At 33.7% G+C, this 19,711-nt stretch overlaps 1 protein-coding gene across 4 annotated transcripts in view; it reads left to right on the forward strand.

Annotated features, from left to right (window-relative positions):
• The window catches only part of FSTL5 (follistatin like 5), an 849,524-nt gene that overhangs the window by 168,638 nt on the left and 661,175 nt on the right, over window positions 1-19,711 (forward strand). For 2 of the 4 annotated variants that reach the window (XM_058276333.2, XM_058276438.2), the window contains exon 3: window positions 1,032-1,065. In XM_058276333.2, the coding sequence (XP_058132316.1) occupies window positions 1,032-1,065 (34 nt within the window). The remainder of the gene's footprint in view (window positions 1-1,031; window positions 1,066-19,711) is intronic. The other 2 variants (XM_058276388.2, XM_058276479.2) reach the window with 1 other exon arrangement.

The raw sequence follows: 19,711 nt of genomic DNA on the forward strand, positions 1-19,711 counted from the left end.
ATAATAATAAAAATAAATTGGAACTGGAAAAAAATCAATTAACCAATTAAGGAAAGAACATATTCAAACTCAGAGGTTAGGTGAGTTGTAATGAGAGAAATATCCTGCAGAGTGTTAATATCGAAGTGAATCGTATCATTGGGTTAGCTAACTCAATAAGTATACATTTGTCAATAAGCATGTTTATTCCCACAATCTGACTCAGGAATTAGTATTTTCAAAAAATAAGTTTTTCATAATTTTATTATGTACCAAATTTATTGGCATTCACACAATTTTGTAGTTCATTATATTTGTAATTTTCATTTTTATTAGACACATATTTCAAAATTATTTTTAGTGTGGTATCTTAATACTTTTAGACAGAATAAACAGTGCTTGAATATTAATTGAGAAGTTATAGAATATACTATTCCTACTTAAAACTTGAAAGCAAGCTGATTCTTTGGGGGTCGCCTGGCAACTAATAAAGAGCTATGTCAACTGGAGAGACAGGTTTGACTGAAACAGCCTGTAAATAAATAACAGAATTTTTGTCAACCTTAGCCTTAGAGAAGTGAGATAGGGTCCAATTCTAAGTTAAATCAAAAGAAAGACTTGAAAAAAATCATTTGTGATTTTTTAATTTTTAATGAATTCTCCCCTATATATTTTCCTTAAATTTTTTCCTCAACAATACTTTATGATTAAAGCAGGGCCATTAAAAGCAAATTCTGGAGGCAGTTTTAAAAACATGTGTTGGAATTATATGGGAAGACCCAAGACATTTAAAAGACATGATTATTTATTTATTTATAAATCATTCTTATAATGTATTGATTTCTTAGGGAAATATTTATCTACCAAGTGTGCTTACTTCTCCTAAAAAAATCTTAGGTAAGTGTTTTTTAAGGTGAGAATTGCCTTACACTGTCTCCAGCATATATATATCAGAACATGTTGACAGTTATTTATATAGTGAAGATTTATATCAGACTGTTGAGCAAATATTTACTTGCATATTTTGACCTGTTTCTATGTTTTAATTCCAGCAGGAAAAAAGTCAAGACGGTTCAAGAATCAAAGGTAAGGAATGAATGTTTTGACATCATAGTTACATAAATGAATATACGTATAGGGCTGGAAGAAAAAAATGATTTGGCACAGTTTTGTAAATAAATTTTAAAATGAGAAAACAATGATAATTCCAAATTTTTACTGTGATTTTATAGCCATTGACAGCCCTTTGGGAATGTTCCAGGGCCATTGCAGCTTCTCATTTAAGATATCCCTTCTTCACACAATGCTTTTGAAAATTCCAAAAGAAATTAATGTCTAATCCCTAATTTGTTCTGGTGAAATTCTTCCTACAAGCATTGTCCTTACACTGTGGTATTCTGTCACAACTATATTTGAATACGGAAATTTTCAAAATATGTTCATGGAAAAGTCACAATTTAGTCACGTCTTATCTCATTATATATTCTATGAATAATCTAGATAATATTTATGCATATATTGAAAGTTGGGGGATAGCTCTTAGAATTGCTAAGTCAACTCTAGCTAGATATAGGGAGACTGTTTTTCCTGTAGAGGCATTCTTACATTTTGAAGTTTAGTCATTGAAATAATAAATTACTCTAGGTAGTTTATATCCTTGCAATGAAGTTTTCCATTAACATGTGCTGCTGCTGATTGCAATCCTGGAATTTCACACAGATTTTCCTTGATCTCAGACTCCTGGCTTCTCCACACACGTGTGAGCCCTTCTTACTATTTATTTTGTCCATCTTTTCTCCTCTACCCCTTCTTGAAGGCATTCCAGCCCCAAACCTGAGTATGGAATGAAACACAACTGTCCTGTTTCCTTCCTTTCTTTTTGCATAGGAAGAAATTATTGGATTTCTTTTCAGAGTTCCATAAAAATTTAAAAATTGCATAGAAATTACTTTGCTTACATGTACCCCTTCAATTCTGAAAGGACAGTTTCTGAGGTTCTCTGTGTTGGTAAATTTTATTAAAAAGTCCACTTTTGTTCACTTATAGAAAGTCCAAGTATAATCCTTTCTGCATATCTCTCCATAAACAAATGAGTTCCACAATAAAATTTTCATGTTCAGTCATCTCTGTGTGTGTTGTACTACTGACAAATGAGAAAAGATATGCATTTTTTCTGCATATATTTTATTCAAATGAATTATGTAAGACTGTTCTTCTAGAATTCCCAAACTATATATGTTCATTTTCAACAAACTGAAGTATGACTTGTTATGTTATATGTGAAATTATTAGACTTATTTATTCCCAAAACACTCATATTAATTCAAAGTTTTTTATTTTGTGCTGTAAAAGAGAACTTCAATTCTAAGATATTCTGTATGATGTGCATTTAAATGATATATGAATTTTAAAGCATTCTGAGTGTACACTTTCCTTCTTATAAAGGGTCCCAGTGTCTCAGGCTAATCTTAAATCATGTTTGCAACTCTATTATAGTAGAAGTACGTTTCATGTAGCTTCTTTCTTGATGCCTTATTGAACGAGCTACATAAATCATATCATTTAAAGTAATAGAAATTGTGTTTTCCCAACTACTGTGTAGTAACATTTTTTCTTTTGTAATATAAAAATTCAAGATGATGCTCTTCACTTCTTTCACAGTTATGAGTTGATACACAGTTAAGAAATCAAATTCACGTGCTGGCTTCTAGACTTTGGGTTGTAAATAAATCATAGATATATGGTTTCTGAAGGATTTGTTGGCTTTCTCTATGTAGAATAATTCTGCATTTTTCTTGCGTAATTATTGGACTCCTCATGAAGTGTCTTCTGGAAATTATTAATGAATATCAAAAATGTTTTTGGTATAAATATTAAAAGAAAACATTATGAAGCAAGAAAGCAATAGTTTACCCATGGGTAGGTGGCAAAAATTCTGAAAATCAAATATTTTACGTATCTTGGCAAATAATTATTGAAATATGATCTATATTCTTACTTAATATCTGTAACCAATTCTCAATCAGTAATTCTGTTCACTTCTTGACTAATTGGTAATCTCATTTACCAGAATACTTTCATGACATCATCAGGAATGTCTTTAGAATAGTCTGTAATCTTCTAAATTCCTGTATCCTTTGCTATTTCTCCTTTAGACAGCAATCCCAAATAAATGATATTAATGATTTGAAATTACAAATGGGCACAAAGTACTCCAATAAAAATTGATTCCTGTTTCCTCCATGACATAAAGATATATATTGAAATGTTTGTGAATGTGCAACTCTATCTCTAAATGATTAGTTGACCCTCCCATATGTTTTATTCTAATATATTTTAAATATTAATAGTCCATGTTTTATACATGTCCAAAACGTATTTTTATACGGGCTTCAACTGACGATTTCTAAGCTGTTGCATTCTCAATTGACTGTAATGCCTAGATTGTCTATTTTTAAATTAAGGGGACCTAATCTCTAGTACACAATTTTGGAATCTGCAATTGTTAAAGATATTGTTCCTAAAATTTGTATTGAAGATTAGAGCAGGGGAATGAAGACAGTTCCCATGTTTGAAAGAAAGGGTCAAATATCAAGGCAGTCATCCTTAATATTTTTCTTCAGTTGACATGACAAATACAACATTGCAAAATATTATGTATCAGGTGTTTAAATCCATTGAGAATATTATAAATATTAGGATATAACTTCTTTAGAGGAATATTTTAAAATAAGGAGAACAATAAATCGGTTAGTCTCTTCCAATATTTCTCAAGGAAGTCTTTAAATGATTGGTGTATATGCATTTCTATGTAAGAGCATCTCTCTAGAGTTGTCAGTTCTGAAAGAATATCAATTTGTGAAGATTTAAGTCATTCTTGGTTTTCAAATAGTTTAAAAATTCAGTCAGCTTAGTAGATTTTGTAAATTTATAAAGTAATTTTAAATATTCACTATACTCAGAAGGATAATATCATTTGTGAAACATCTGCATATGGTGATGCTCTAGCAAAGCACCACTGATACTCACCCATAAAGCTGAGAATCAGCTTTACCCTGTCTCTGTAAATAAAACAATGTTCCATATAGTCTTGTTCACTTGAAACCTTATGTTGCTCTTAATACAATTTCCTCTTTCTTGCTTTCAAGTGAACACTCTCAGTTCTTTTCATTCTGAAGTGATTTTTTTAAAAGTGTGCCTTCCTTGCTTTGCCATTTATATTTAAGTTTTTTCAGACCATTTATAAAGGTAGATATAGTCAATGTCTAAAAATAGAAACACTGAAGACTAAAACTATTTCACTACTGAACATGAATAATCTGTCATTAATACCTAAATTTTGTTAAATATATAATAGATGCCAAACATTGCACCAAACTTTTAAAATATATTATCTCATTTTATCCTCAAACAAATATTATTAGGTATAGTTAGAGGTATACCCTCCCATATTTTAAAAACCACATGCAAAATAAATACCACAGATCAATATCATAATTTTGTTCTATTTTAAAATGGTTAATATTTTATTTAACCAATTATTACTTGTATACTAGGTGAACTTAGCATATTTTATTAACACTGTTTCTTTCATGGATCTGCTAGATATAAATGCTATTATCTCAATTTTTATTCCTTTAATGGAATGATTATGGTTATTTTCCCACCTGCCAACTTATATAAATATTGGTCATTGCTTTGTAACTTGAAGAACAAAATAGTCAATGGTAAATGTGGCATAGTAATATTTTAAGTGACATATCTTGGTCTTGTGACAGCTTGTTAACTAAATCCTTGTGATCTTAGACATGTGATTCAACCCCTCAGTATCTAATTCCACTTATGGTAAATATTAGCATAATGTATCCTGGGATATCAAAAGTCTTTCACTTTTTGACATTCTAATTCATTATAATTCTGTAAGCACATTGAGCAATGCTGTTATTACAGACATGTATCCTTCAGAACTCTGCAGTTTTCTGGGTTCCATGTGATATATGTTATGCCATAAACTTTGGTACAGACTAAAAAAAATAAGTAGTACAATTGTTTTCCTGCTGGAGCATGCTTTCCTACTTATATCAAACAATCTAGGAAAATACTATGTCAAGACTGTACCTGATCAAATCAAGTAGTGTGTTTAGGGTAATAAGTGCTATTAAATAACTATGGAGCCTAAGGTCTTTACACACATACAAACAATTTTCTCTCTCATCTTAAACAACGTATTCAGGTTCTCCTTTCCTTACTGTGTTGCAAATTTACAACTGAGGACACTGAAAAGAATGTGACATGTCCAGAAATACATATCAACAGGAACACAGGAGTTTAGGGAGAGAAGGAGTTCCCATGAAGGTTGGAAATCTAATCTCACAAATCAGGTTGCCTGAATATTCAGATTTCTTTTCATTAGAATAACCTCTTAGAATTTTTGAGGTTATTTCACTACCTCCAAGGTTCACTACTCCTTCAATGTCAGATAGTTAGTCAGGAGTGATGATTGGATAGGAATATGCCCTCAAATTCTTCTTAATAAAAACATTAAATATATTACATGAACAAATTAACATATCATAAAAATCTGCAACATGGTAAATCCTATATATGGGTCCTTTATGAGCTTTCTTGTCTAATTGTTGTTTGTCTTTATGTTTATGAAATACAGTGTAGCCTGTACCATAAGTAATACTTTAAATGGAGATTGTTACCATTATAGGAAATGCAGAGTTGCTATAATTTTGATGGATTGCAGTATTGTACATTATGAATCTTTAGGTTCTTTGCTTTTCGGTTTAGAAATCTATTGCTGAAACAAATAAACATTTGTAGGATTTATGAAACCTATGCTTTTTGTCTATCATAATAATTGTAATCCTCAGAAAACCAAATGCCTAAAATCCAAGAAAACTTATTCCTAGAGAGATCAACCCAAGGACTAGTAATTTTATTTGCTTGATTGTTTATTTTTACTAGACAACAATGCTGGAGAAATGCCAGATGAGTATATAGCAGACTTGTGATAACTATTAAAAATTAACTACATGTGGCAAAGTGGCATGAAGGAACAATATTTTACACACTGTCTTGCTAAAGCAATTGTATTATGTTTGAACAATTTTATTTTTGGCATACTTGTTTTATTTTAAAAAGCACTTTTAAAAGTAAATAGGGGAGGAATATATTCTCATTAGTGAGTATTGATTACCTTGCAGTGAATTTCAGTGCTACATGTGGATAATCTAATAGTGTCTATTTGACTGGCAGTTCTTTAATTATCAATATGAACATCTCAAATATGTAAATCTACTTCCCTTTACACCTAACTTAGCAATATGGAATATAAATAGGTTAGTGAGTTAGAGATCAATTAAAAATGTAATTCTTAACTACTATGAACATATTGCTAGACTTTTCTGATTTCATTAATAGACATCTGTTCAGTTTATGATTTTTACTATTAAAAATTGTCATATGGAAGTGAGTGCATTTAAAAACAAAAAGATAAAATGTCAAATGCGAATTCTGGAGGTCATTACTTACATGAGATACTTGCTACTTTCACAAACTTTCAGAACCTTGACACTTTAAGTTCCAATATAAAGCTCACAAAAGAAAAAGAAATTAATTGAAATTTATTCACTATACGTAACCTAAATTATATCCTCAAATACCTCACTAAATTTTTTTCAGGCAGAATAGTTTCAGTGTAAGCAATAACTTTTCTCTGGGAATTACGACAATATTTATCCTCCATTCTTTACAAAATCCATTTAAATAAGTTAGTGCAATTTTAGATAATATTTATGCGTGTCTCCTTGCGACAGCAAACAAAAAGACAAACATCCTTCTCTATCTAATGATTCTATTATCATCAACCAGAATGGGTTTCGAGAAGTAACTGATACTGTTTCTCATTTTTGTCAAGAAGGGCTCAATTTATATTATGCCAAACATCATTTTTCTTCCATTTTGCATTCATTCTCTAGTTTTCAAACACATAACAATACGTCATCTCATCCAGTGGGTCATTTATTTCGGTTTCACGGGGTTTATTTTGTAGCTCACTTTGCACACCAGGAGGCAGTGCTATCTAAGAGAATTCAAGTTGTAACTGAAGTTTAGTGATGTTGGGGAAAAACAACCCACAGTAACTGCGCTTAAATTTTTCTAACAAGTAATTATATGATGCTGTATGCTATACCAAATGAACACTTGCTCATTTAAACAGGGTTTTCTTTGCATAAGTCAATTTATAAAACTTTTTTCACCTATCCACTGTCAACATTGTTCTTCCCTTCAATCACCAATACAAAAAATTTTTTCTAGATTTTTAACAGAGAGCTAAATGGTTTTACACAAAAGTATTTTTTTTTAAATCATGCAAACGGTCTCCTGAAATTATTGAATGTTATATTTGAAGAAATGTTAAGTAATAGTCACCAAAATTTCTTTGATAGTTTCATTTATTTATCCTAAAGAAATCACTTACTTGTGGTTAGACTTAATGAAAGAATATATTTTGAAATGGTCATTTAGTATTTTGCGAAACTTGCTGCTTTATCTGCTAATGAAAAACTTGATGGCCTATCAACTTTCCTTTTTTGCTAAATTTCCCCAGGTACTTTAAATGTGAAAGTTGACATTATTCAAGAAATTACTTACTTAGGTTTTTAGAAAATATTTCTTCTTTATTACCCGAAATATTAGCATTTAATATAATGATTTTTAGGTATTTTGCAAATTAGTCAACGTTTTTACAAGAGTGAAGAATATAAATTTTATATTACAAATATGTTTAACTCTTTAGGTGATATTATAACCAATGACCTCTATGAACCTAATATAGTCATATATTTCTTTGCCTAAATGTGATGGATTAGTTAATTTGGAATTTTATTCTGCCAAATACTTTTCCCTTTGAAGTAGTTACAAAATACATTTCATAGCTTTAACTCATATGAGTAACAATGTTTTGTAATATTTTACATAATAAGATGCAAATGCATTTACTAAAAATGGGTGTCATCCTAGTAAAATTGATAAATATTATTCCTTTTTTTTCCTTTATCAGAGAAGTTGTGGGATTACAAAACAGTTATGCACAGTATAAAGGATTTTCAAATTCCCTCCTATTATTAACATCTTGCATTGGTGTGGGACATTTGATACAATTGATGAAAGCACATTTATATAATTGTACTATTAACCATAGACCATGGTTTAACTTAGGGGCCACTGTGTAGTGCAGTTTTATGGATTTTTTAAAAAATGTGTTCTATTACCAGGTATACAACCAACCTTCCTACTTTTAAATAAATTCAAATATATATTTCAGTGCTGTTAATTATGTTCCCAAGGTTTTCCTACCATCACCACCATCCATTAAATACTTGGCATATGGAATCCTTATCCATTGGATATTTGAAAATTAATGGACACGCTGGTTAAATATGTACAATAATGTTGCAAAATACCCCATCAATCCTTTGTACTGGCTCACATTGCTACCTCAAGCATTTCCAATGTATTTGATTACGGATTCCTTCCCTCCATCACCAACCTCCCAGGGAACAACTAAAAAAAACTAGATTTACAAGAACCACATTCTGAGAAACACTGATTTATAAAACACTTTGTTTAAAGATATTTTGGGGTTTGTGCTCAGCATTTATTTAACTTGTACTTAAGGTCCCTTCATCTCTTTTTTTACCTGTGATATAATTATAATATACTACAAAGTATTGTTTTAATGATTAAATGATATGAAGTACATGATCCTTTTGGATGAAATATAAAACCTTAGGTCTATGTGAATTTTTCGTTTGTTCTATTATCATTTTTTAAGACATTCATTGTAGAAACATTTATGAAAAGGTAAACTTCATTTTCATGAATGTTAAAATTAGAGATTAAGGCTTTTATTTTTTCTCATTCTTTTATATAATTGTAAGGTATAATTAATATTTATTCCAAACTTAGAGGCATCTGATCTCCTAATAGCAATTATTCACTAAGTCTCTTATCATACTTATTCTCAGACTAACATTATACTTTTGCCATAACTCTACCAGTATACATGGAGAGCCCATATTAGAAAAATACAATCCAATGAAGTGGAAAGGGCTTTGAATATTTTGTATAGATGTTTTCATTATTCTTTGGGGGAGGGAGAGTTTTTCTTCAAAATTTTTGTACTAGATGCGGTAATAGCTTATATTTAAATTTGAAGAAATTTTGAGAACTCTAGTAGAAATCTAAGCTTAATTTAACCCATAGATTGTAAGTTAATGACTGCTACATTTAGAAAGTACTGTTTTATGCCAGACGTACTGTATAATATTAGCCTGCCAGACTATATCAGGAAACGAGAAGATTAAGGTAAGCTCAGCTGAATCAGAAAACAAGGCATAATTTGACAATATTTATTAATTTAAATATTAGAAACTAGGTTGGGTGACAGTTTCTGTTCCAGGGAGGCAAGTAGTACTCTTGTATGTTTGGAAGACGGAACTAGGAAAAACAAATAATGTAACAATAACTGTTATAAATACTTTGGTAGAGAAAAGCACAGAATGTCGTGGTATAGTGAGGTAGGGAAGAGAGATCAGTCTTTTCTTGATATCTAGAAGGATGGGGAAAAAGGGAAAGTTATGGTAAAGAGGGAAGTAGTCATTGTCTTGGGACACTTGGATAACTGCAAATGTTTAAATATTGACGTTTGACCAATGAGACTTAAAGGAGGAATTAGAGTAGAAATAGTTCTAGGGTAAAGAGATTGCTATGCTTTAGTAGGTTGATACTGATTGATTAATAGGATTAACACTGAACAACTGAAAATGGGAGGATTGCATCCAGCATCCAGGTGGAATCTGAGCCTCCTCTTGACATAAAGGTGCAATGGACACAACCAATCCAGTGTCCACATAGAAGAGGTGGCAGTGGATTGGGAAAAGTGGACATAATGGACAAAGGGTATGGGGAAAGGCAGGAAGAGATGAGAGGTGGAGGCGTCTTCGGGACATGGAGCTGCCCTGGATGGTGCTTCAGAGGTAATCACCGGACATTGTAAATCCTCACAGGGCCTACATGATGGAATAGAGGAGAGTATGGGCCATGATGTGAACCAATGTATATGAGGTGCAGAGGTGCCCAAAGATGTACTTACCAAATCCAATGGATGTGTCATGATGATGGGAACGAGTGTTGTTGGGGGGGGGGGGGGAGAGGGGGGGTGGGGGGGTGGGGTTGAATGGGACCTCACATATATATTTTTAATGTAATATTATTACAAAGTCAATAAAAAATTAAAAAATTAAAAAAAAAATAGGATTAACACTGAGAAGTATTGGGAACGAGCTAAACAGTTTTCGAATTTGACAAATTGACTAGATTTTTTCTTGCTCCCTTCCTTCCTCTGACACTGTCATTCCATTTTTCCCTTACAACAAAGTGAAAACTAAGAACTAAATGATGATCATGAAATTAGTTTTGCTTGATGGTTCAGAGCTCAGACTCTAAAACCAGACTATATTTCAATCCTGGGTCTACCACTAAACATCTGGGTGACAATGAACAAATTATTTGAATTCAGTGTAAATAATAATCACATCCGTGAAATGGGATGATGGCAGTTCCTTCTTGCTAGGGTTGTTTTGAAGATTAAATGAATTAATAAATCCAGAGTATTTGTGAAGGCCTGAGAAGGGTCTGAGATTTTGCTTTCTACAGAAAACAAACTGGTTTGCCACAGTTTCATGCATGTTGGCAGCTGACCGAGGCTCCTGTATCAGAAAAAAAAAAGAAAATTTATTACTCATAGCGTCAGCAGTACCTAGAGTAACAGCATTTGTTCAGGCTCCCACTGAGCGATGAGAAGGGAGCCAGGTGATGCTTGCACATGTTGGGGTTTACATTACAGAAAAAGGACCGCTTCCCCAGCTTAGGGAATCCAAATCTTTTATAAAATGGCAGGGTGCAGGCTTGACATTTGCCCTGAAGGAGACATTATTTTTATTGCATTTGACAGTAAATATGCTGCCCATTGTTCCAGAGACAGATGCTATTTGTATTTTTCAAGGCTATTCCCTATGCAATATTCTCGAAAAGAAAGTCTGAAACGAAACTTCAGTCAGTGTTTTCACTCTCAGGACATGCTGAAATGCAGGAGACCCATGGAGAATTGTCTAACAACACTTAGAATAAGGCAGGAACAAAGGAACAAAAACTACTACGTAAACATTTATAATTACCCATCTCCATCCTCATCCAAAAAAGTAGTTCAATGTTTTGGTTATCCTCTGGGGTTTTCTTTTCTTTTGGGCGGGGGCGGGTAAGGGAGGGTGTTGTGGGGGTTGTCCTCTAGGGTACAAGTGGATGTGGAATGAAGTCCTGGTAGGACTTTCTTGTTTACAGCCTTTCCCTTGAGTTTTCGTGGAAGGTAAATCTCATCTGACTTTGTTTCTAAGGCGAAAACAAGAACTATACAAACATAAAGCATATAAATAGATGAACAGGGAAAGATATATATGATAAAATTTTCTCTATGTGAGCTTAATTCTTGGTCATTTTAAAAAAAAAATAAAACAATTCTGGAGAATAATGTCCGTAGTTCACAATAACTAGGTAATTAATAAGTGCCAGGCCCGCTTTTGTGTTCTTCAATTGCTTTATCTTGATATATATATTTCAATGTGTTATATTATCCTCAGGAAAATTCTTTAATAAAGAGAAAGCAAATTTTACTGGCAATCTGTCTGATGCTGATCATTGCTACCATTTGGTATATGTGTATTAAAGAGTTTTTATATGTACATATATTTGCAAAAAATTCAGTATGATTTTTCTTTTGGAAATTTTAATGCCTATCATTGTGGCAGCTACTATGAATTGATTTACTCAACAACCATTTCAAACGCCAACTAATAGCCTTCTTTTTAACAGGATTTTTACAGCGCTTAGTAAATTAAAGTAACATTTTGAGATTGCCCTGCAGTTAGTGCTCTCGATGTTCTTTAGGTTTTCCTATCAGATTCAGGCAATCAAGACCTTATATGAGATGACTTATGGGAAAACAGGGAGGATGTAGCACATTAATTTTCCATCCACAGATAATGGAAAAGGCAGTGCATTTCTGAAACCAGCAGCTGGGGTGATGACTTCTTTATTTAGATAGTTCTGATAATAGCAGATGCGGCAAATCCTTTGATGTCCCAGTTCTGCAGTTGGATTTTAGAAGTTGTTTTTAAGAGCTTAGAATACAGCCTTTTTTTTTTTTTAATTTGCAATCTGGTGAGCTATTTCGTGTATCTGTAATAAATCTCCTTTACTTATTAAGTAGAGAAGATTCTATTTTCTGTAACAAAGAACAAGGATCAAAGCCTCAGTCCCTTCTAGGACTATGACATGTATGGATCTGCTTTGGAAAAAGTAGCAAGGGATTACCAGAGCTCCATTTGTCAGATCTTTGGGAAATCATCTAGTAAGTAAACCTATCTGTAAAGCTCATGCAGGGAATGACAGCCAGGAGATACAAGATATTAAGCTGCAAAAGTAGAGCCAACTCATGCTTTGTTCATGTTCATATTGAAACTGGGTGGTTAATCTAGCTCTCAAATAAAGCAGTACGAAATTCTTAAGTCAGACAGCAGGATGGTTTATACAATCATTTATTAACACTTAAGTGCTAAGAAATAATTATTTGTCAAATACAGTTCTGGGCTTGGGGAATACAATAGTGAACAAAGCAGACAAAATGTTCTGCTTTTTGGGAGATTAAATGTGGGTCCTGGGAAATCTCATACCCCCCAGAGAGTGGCTAGGTTCCAAAAAGTAGTTAAAATGACATCAAAAGAGCAGGCAGCTTTTCTAACCTCTTCCTCCGCTAACCATCCCCTTTCTCCATGTAACCTCCATTCCGTACTGAAACTCGAAGTAAGAAAACCGGACCAGAGAGTTATGGAGGCAGGCAAGTAGACAGAAATTGTTAAATTAGAGTCAACATGAGAAAAGAATACATCCCATTCTTGAGAGGCCAAACTGCTGCTACCTATAAATTACTCCCCAAGTCTTCAAGCTTCATGCAAGAATTAGTCTCTGATTCTGCAAAATCTGTCTCTTATTGTGCCTTCTAATCTCTTCAGAGTCACAAGAATTAGATGTGCATTTTCATACTGCAAGACTAATAAATTCACACTATGAAAGTGCTACATGTCACCTTTCTGTCTTCATAAGCTTTCTCAGATATGGAGCAACAAATCTTAGAGTTGGATGACTAAGAACACATAGTGGTCTGGCTTATCGGTTACTTCCAAAGGAACCCTTTTTTAAAATATGGTAATCCTTCTGCTTTATTAAACAAATTGCTATCCTTTCATCACAGGGTAGACATAATTATCTCTATAATTTTTAATAAATAGTGCTTTAAATTGCTCCTCAAAACCTAGGTATGGAGGATGCTATGTAAACAATATGCAATAAATTTTAAAACATTTTATAGAAGATAAGTAGTAGTAAATGTGGTACACTTTCTGTTACCAGGTACCACACACCTATTTATTTGCTTTATATTCTTCAGCTCATTAAATCGTTACTAAAGTTCTGAGAAGGAAGCATGGTTTTATTCATAAGAAAAATGAATCTCTGAGGTTAAATAACTTCCCCAAGACATATGACTAACAAATGCTTGAAGCTTAATTCAAAATCACCTCTGCTTTTACTTTAGATTATGGTTCTCAAAATTATCCCTAAGCAACCTACTGCATATGTAATACAGTCAAATCTTACTATTCTTGAATAAAACTAAGTATGAGACTATATTAACTCTGAATACAAGAATATGTTCATTGTTTGCACCATGGAATAACCAGTAAAAACTGCATTGTGTCCATTGCGAGACAGAAAATCTGTCCCTTCAGAAATTGAATAGATTTGTAATTCAAATGCCAGACACCGAATGAAAAATTCAGGTTTCACAGCCAATAAAAATGTGTGCAGGTGGAGCAATATAAAAAGGGTGGGAAAACTTAAACTTCTGACATAAAATGTGGAATATGATTGCTTTGTGACTGGAAAAAATGAAAAAATGATATATAAATCAAATCATAACATAAAGCATAAATTGTTAAAAGGTGGATGACCTCTTATGAAAAGCCTGATAAGGCAATAACTATTTGGTTCAGTCAACAAAGGGCACATGGTAAATATTTGCTGAAAAAGCACATTTTTAAAAATTACTATTCTGTTTTTTTTTTTTTTAATAAATAGAAAGTGGTTTCATTCTCTTCTGTTTGGTTAAGCAGAGTTAGATTATAATGGCCTGTGGTTTATAATGGAGAATCTTATCACCTGGGTTAGAATCTTCAATAGCCAGTTACTGGACATGTGACTCTAGTCACCTAATTCTTTGACCCTCGATTTTCTCTATTCTAAATAAGGGATAACTATTTAGGGGATAGTACTTTTCTAATAGGTTTTTCGTTAGAATTAACTATGATTGGGAAGCGGACTTGGTGCAGTGAATAGGGTGTCCATCTACCACATGAGAGGTCCGCGGTTCAAACCCCGGGCCTCCTTGACATGTGTGGAGCTGGCCCATGCGCAGTGCTGATGCCCGCAAAGGAGTGCTGTGCCACGCAGGGCTGTCCCTGCGTGGGGGAGCCCCACGCACAAGGAGTGCGCCCTGTAAGGAGAGCTGCCCAGTGAGAAAGAAAGTGCAGCCTGCCCAGGAATGGTGCTACACACATGGAGAGCTGACACAGCAAGATGACGCAACTAAAAGAGACACAGATTCCCGTGCCGCTGACAACAACAGAAGTGAACAAAGAAGAAGACGCAGCAAATAGACACAGAGAACAGACAACTAGGGTGGGGCGGGTGGGCGAGAAGGGAAGAGAAATAAATAAATAAATCTTAAAAAAAAAAAGAATTAACTATGATTATGCTCAGCAGTGGTTAGAACAGAACACATATAACACTTAGTAATTGCTAGCTTTCTTACTGTTATAATTTCCAGACCAATTAGACATGTGAACTAGGTTTCGAGAATCATTAAATCACTACATTTTAAGTTCCCTTCTATGGGAGCACAGAGATAATCCTGGTAAGAAGGAGGTTACATTTCAACATCAATATCATTGATAGCCCTGAAATTATTCACCTAATCTTTCTAAATATTAGCACTAATTTTGACTCAAAAAATTTACCTAAAATCCGTTTTGTTCCATAACTTAAGTAGTTTAGTTTTATCCACATTCTGAGGTTATAAATAGGACCTATGCACCATGACCCTAGTTAATATTAATACAGAGAAAGTATATAAATTTTCTCGTAATTTAGGGATTAAAATTTTTTTTTCTTGTGAGGGTTAAATAAGTTAGTGAGAGTGATAATATATGATGCAATATTTAGCACACTACCTGATTTCTAATAGCAACCCTGTGAATATTAATTAAATCTGAATCAACTTTCAGCTTATGAAAATATGTAGCTATTTCTATATGTGCATATTTATATACTTTATATTGTATATTGTATATAATTCACAATAGATCATGTAAGTTTAAAAATATATTTGTATGTTGATATACTTTAATGAAAATATTTTTTTAAATATGTAAGGATATAAAATTAAATATTTTCTACCTTTGAAAATCTATTATGTATAAAACACACACATGCACACAAATATATAAAAAAACAATTTTTTTTATGGCAAAGTTGAGGATTTAGGAACCTTTGTATCCCTCCCAGCACATTGGCAACTGCCTTTTTCATAAAGATATTCAAAATATTTGTGAATAAATGATAAATAAACTAGGAAGAAATGTTTAGGCACAAAATGACAGCATTATTTCATATGATATTAAATGCAATTCACCACAAATTATTTAGATATTTTTTAAAAATATTTTCATTTATTGAAGAATTTGAGATTGGCAGTTGTTTTCTTTTAGCATATCGAAGTTATCATTCATTTGTATTTTTTTCACTTTTTTCATTTTTAAAAGAATTTATTGAAGTATATCAGTCATATATAAACATACATAAACAATAAGTGTATAGTAATAGCTGTGAACTTACAAAATAAACATACATAGCACCATACAGGACTCTCATAACTCACCCTACCACCAGTACCTTGCATCGTTGTTAAAACATTTTATTTTTTTTTTAAGATTTATTTATTTATTTAATCCCCTCCCTCCCCCGGTTGTCTGTTCTCTGTGTCTATTTGCTGCGTCTTGTTTCTTTGTCCACTTCTGTTGTCGTCAGCGGCACGGGAAGTGTGGGCGGCGCCATTCCTGGGCAGGCTGCACTTTCTTCCACACTGGGCGGCTTTCCTCACGGGCGCACTCCTTGCGCATGGGGCTCCCCTATGCGGGGGACACCCCTGCGTGGCACGGCACTCCTTGCGCGCATCAGCACTGCGCATGGGCCAGCTCCACACGGGTCGAGGAGGCCCAGGGGTGTTTGAACCGCGGACCTCCCATGTGGTAGACAAACGCCCTAACCACTGGGCCAAGTCCGTGTCCCAAAACGTTTTAAACTAATGATTAAAGAGCATTGTCAAAATATTACTACTAACCTAAGTATTTTTCCCCAAACCACTCTATTATTATTATCTTTATATCATTTATACATGAACATACATAAACAATAAATGCATAGTACAAGTTGTAGACTTACAAAACAAACATGCATAACATTATACAGGGGTCCCATATATCACTCCACCAACACCTTGCATTGTCATGAGACATTTGTTATAGATTATGAAAGAATATTGTCAAAATCTTACTACTAATTATAGTCCTTATCATACATTTGCTGTATTTTCCCCCCAACCCACCTTATTATTTTTTTTTAAATATATTTTTTTATGATAGAAGTTGTAAACTTATAAAACAATCATGCACATGTATAGAATTCCTAAACAACACTCCTCTATCAATACACCACAGTGTGGTGGAACATTTGTTACAGATGTTACACAAACATCTGCTTGTTACAACGTCCATAGTGTATGTACATTTGGCAGACATTCTCTATACTGCCCCATTATCAACACATTATATCTTTGGCATGGATGCAAACATATTACATTGTTACTGCCAACTACAGTCCATAGGTTACTCCACTTGTATTTTTCCCATGTTTCTTCACATTCCCAACACCCTACAGTAGTGATGTACATTTGCTCTAATTACAAAGGACACTCTTGCATCTGTACCATCAACCACACTTCTCATCCACCTCTTGGTTTACTGTGCTATTCAGTTCCTAGATTATTCTCTAGCATTCTGTCAATTGGCATTTTCATTCCTAGACTACCATTGTCAGCCACATCTCTATTTATAAACTAGTTGTTACTCACTATTTTTTACAATTCATTCCATACATTTCCACACTTTTACAGTGAAACTAGTGAAAACATCTACATACATTAAACATTAGTAGTCCATCTCAGTCCTCCTTTTATCTCCTTTAAGAATCCACTACCTACCACCAGGTCTTGAAGATATTTTCCTACAAATTCTTCTAGAAACTTTATGGTTTTTGCTTCTGTTTTTAGGTTTTTGATCCATTTTGAGTTAATTTTTGCATAAGGTATGAGATAGGGGTCCTCTTTCCTTCTTTTGGCTATGTACATCTAATTCTTTCAATACCATTTTGTTGATTGGACTGTCTGTCCTAGCTGTGTGGGTTTGAAGGCTAGTCAAAAATCACTTGACCATACATGTGAGGATCTGTTTCTGAACCATTAATTTGGTTCCATTGGTCTATGTGTCTGTCTTTATACCAGTACCATGCTGTTTTTACCACTATAGCTAGGTAATATGATATAAAGTCTGGAGATAAGGGTTCACTTTTCCTTTTTATGATGTTTCTGGCTATTCAGGACCTCTTACCCTTCCAAATAAATTAGGTAATCATGTTTGCAATTTTTAAAAAATGGCTGGTGGAATTTTTCTCAGGATTGCATTAAATCTGTATATCAATTTGAGTAGAATTGACATCTTAATGATATTTAGTCATCTAATCCATGAGCATGGCATGTTCTTCCAACTATTTGGTTCCTTTTTTGATTTCTTTAACATTGTGTTGCAGTTTTCTGAATACAAGTGCTTTACATCATTGGTTAAGTTTATTGCTGTCTTTTTGAGTTTTATCTGTCCTATTTTATTGTCACCAGTCTTTTGACACTTTAAGTTACTTGTATTGATATAATCTTCATTTCCTGACTCTCTTCCAAGCCTTTCTCTCCTGTCTTTTCTTTTCAGGCTCTAGCACACCCTTTAGTATTTCCTGAAAATCTGGTCTCTTGCTTAGAAATTCTCTCAGTTTCTGTTTATCTGTGAATATTCTAATCTCATCCTCATTTCTGAAAGAAGTCTTGCTGGGTATAAGATTCTTGGCTGGAAGTTTTTCTCCTATAGTATCTTAAATATATTAGACCACTCTTCTTTTTCTCTTCTTACCTCCAGGGTTTCTGGTGAGAAATCACCACTTAATTGTATTGGGTATCCTTTGTATGTTATGCATTGCTTTTCTCTTGCTGGTCTCAGAATTCCCTCTTGGTCTTTAGCTTTTGATATTGTGATTAGTACATGTGTCAGAGTTGGTCTATTTGGATTTTTTTTTGGATGAGTGTATGTTGTGCTTCTTGGACACAGATATCTATGTCTTTCAGTAGGGTTTGGGAAATTTTCTATGATTATTTGTTCAAATATTCCTTCTGCCCCTTTTCCTTTCTCTTCTCCTTCTGGAACACCCATGACATGTATGTTTGCACGTCTTTTGCTGTCATTTATTTCTCTGACACCTTGTTCAACTTTTTCCATTCTTTTCTTCTTCTGTTCTTTTGTATGTTCACTTTCAGTCACCATTTCTTCAAGTTCACCAATCCTTTCTTCTGTCTCCTCAAATTTGGTATTATATGATTCAAATGTTTTTCTAATTTCATTTATTGTGACTTTCATCCTCATAGGATCTGCTATTTTTCTATGTATGTCTTCAAATTCTTCTTTGTGCTCCTCCAGTGTCATCTAAATATCCTTGTTCTCTTTAGCCATCTCATTGAATTTATTAAGGAGATTTGTTTGAACATCTATGATTAGTTGTCTCAACTCCTTTATATCATCTGGAGGCTTAGCTTTTTCCTTAAACTGTACCATATCTTCCTGTTTCTTGGTGTGGATTTTAATTTTTTGTTGGTGTCTTGGCATCTGGATTACTAGAGTGTTTTTTCTGGGTGCTGTTTAGGGCTTCCTTGCTGGTTGTACAGTAGGAGATAAGGGAGTAGTTGCTGCTATAAGTTGTGGAGGCTCGATATACCCTCATTGCTTCAGGGACCAATGAAGCTTCTCCCAACTTTCTCCTTTGCTAGGGGTAGGACAGAGTCACAGCTGTGTGGAAGAATCCAAGTTGTGCCATCCTAGACTGTAGCTGCACAGAAGAATGATGAGGTTGCACACCCTTTCTCCACTGCCTGGGGCAGAGATGAAGCTGCTGGTGTGGGTAGTGATCTATGCAGTTTGGGTCCAAAAATGACTACAGCTGTCCCAGTAGACTTCCCATTTTTCAAGCTTTGCCAACCAAAGATACCTGCAGTTACCTGGAAAGGCTGGTGTAGGACCTGCCTGCCTCCTCCCTGCCAGAGGTGGGACTAAAGTCTAACCTAGGGCTATAGGCCAATCTGAGTGAAAGAAACTGGTTTCTACCATCATTGTGATTT

Source organism: Dasypus novemcinctus, chromosome 1 (assembly GCF_030445035.2).
Source record: "Dasypus novemcinctus isolate mDasNov1 chromosome 1, mDasNov1.1.hap2, whole genome shotgun sequence".
NCBI lineage: Eukaryota > Metazoa > Chordata > Mammalia > Cingulata > Dasypodidae > Dasypus > Dasypus novemcinctus.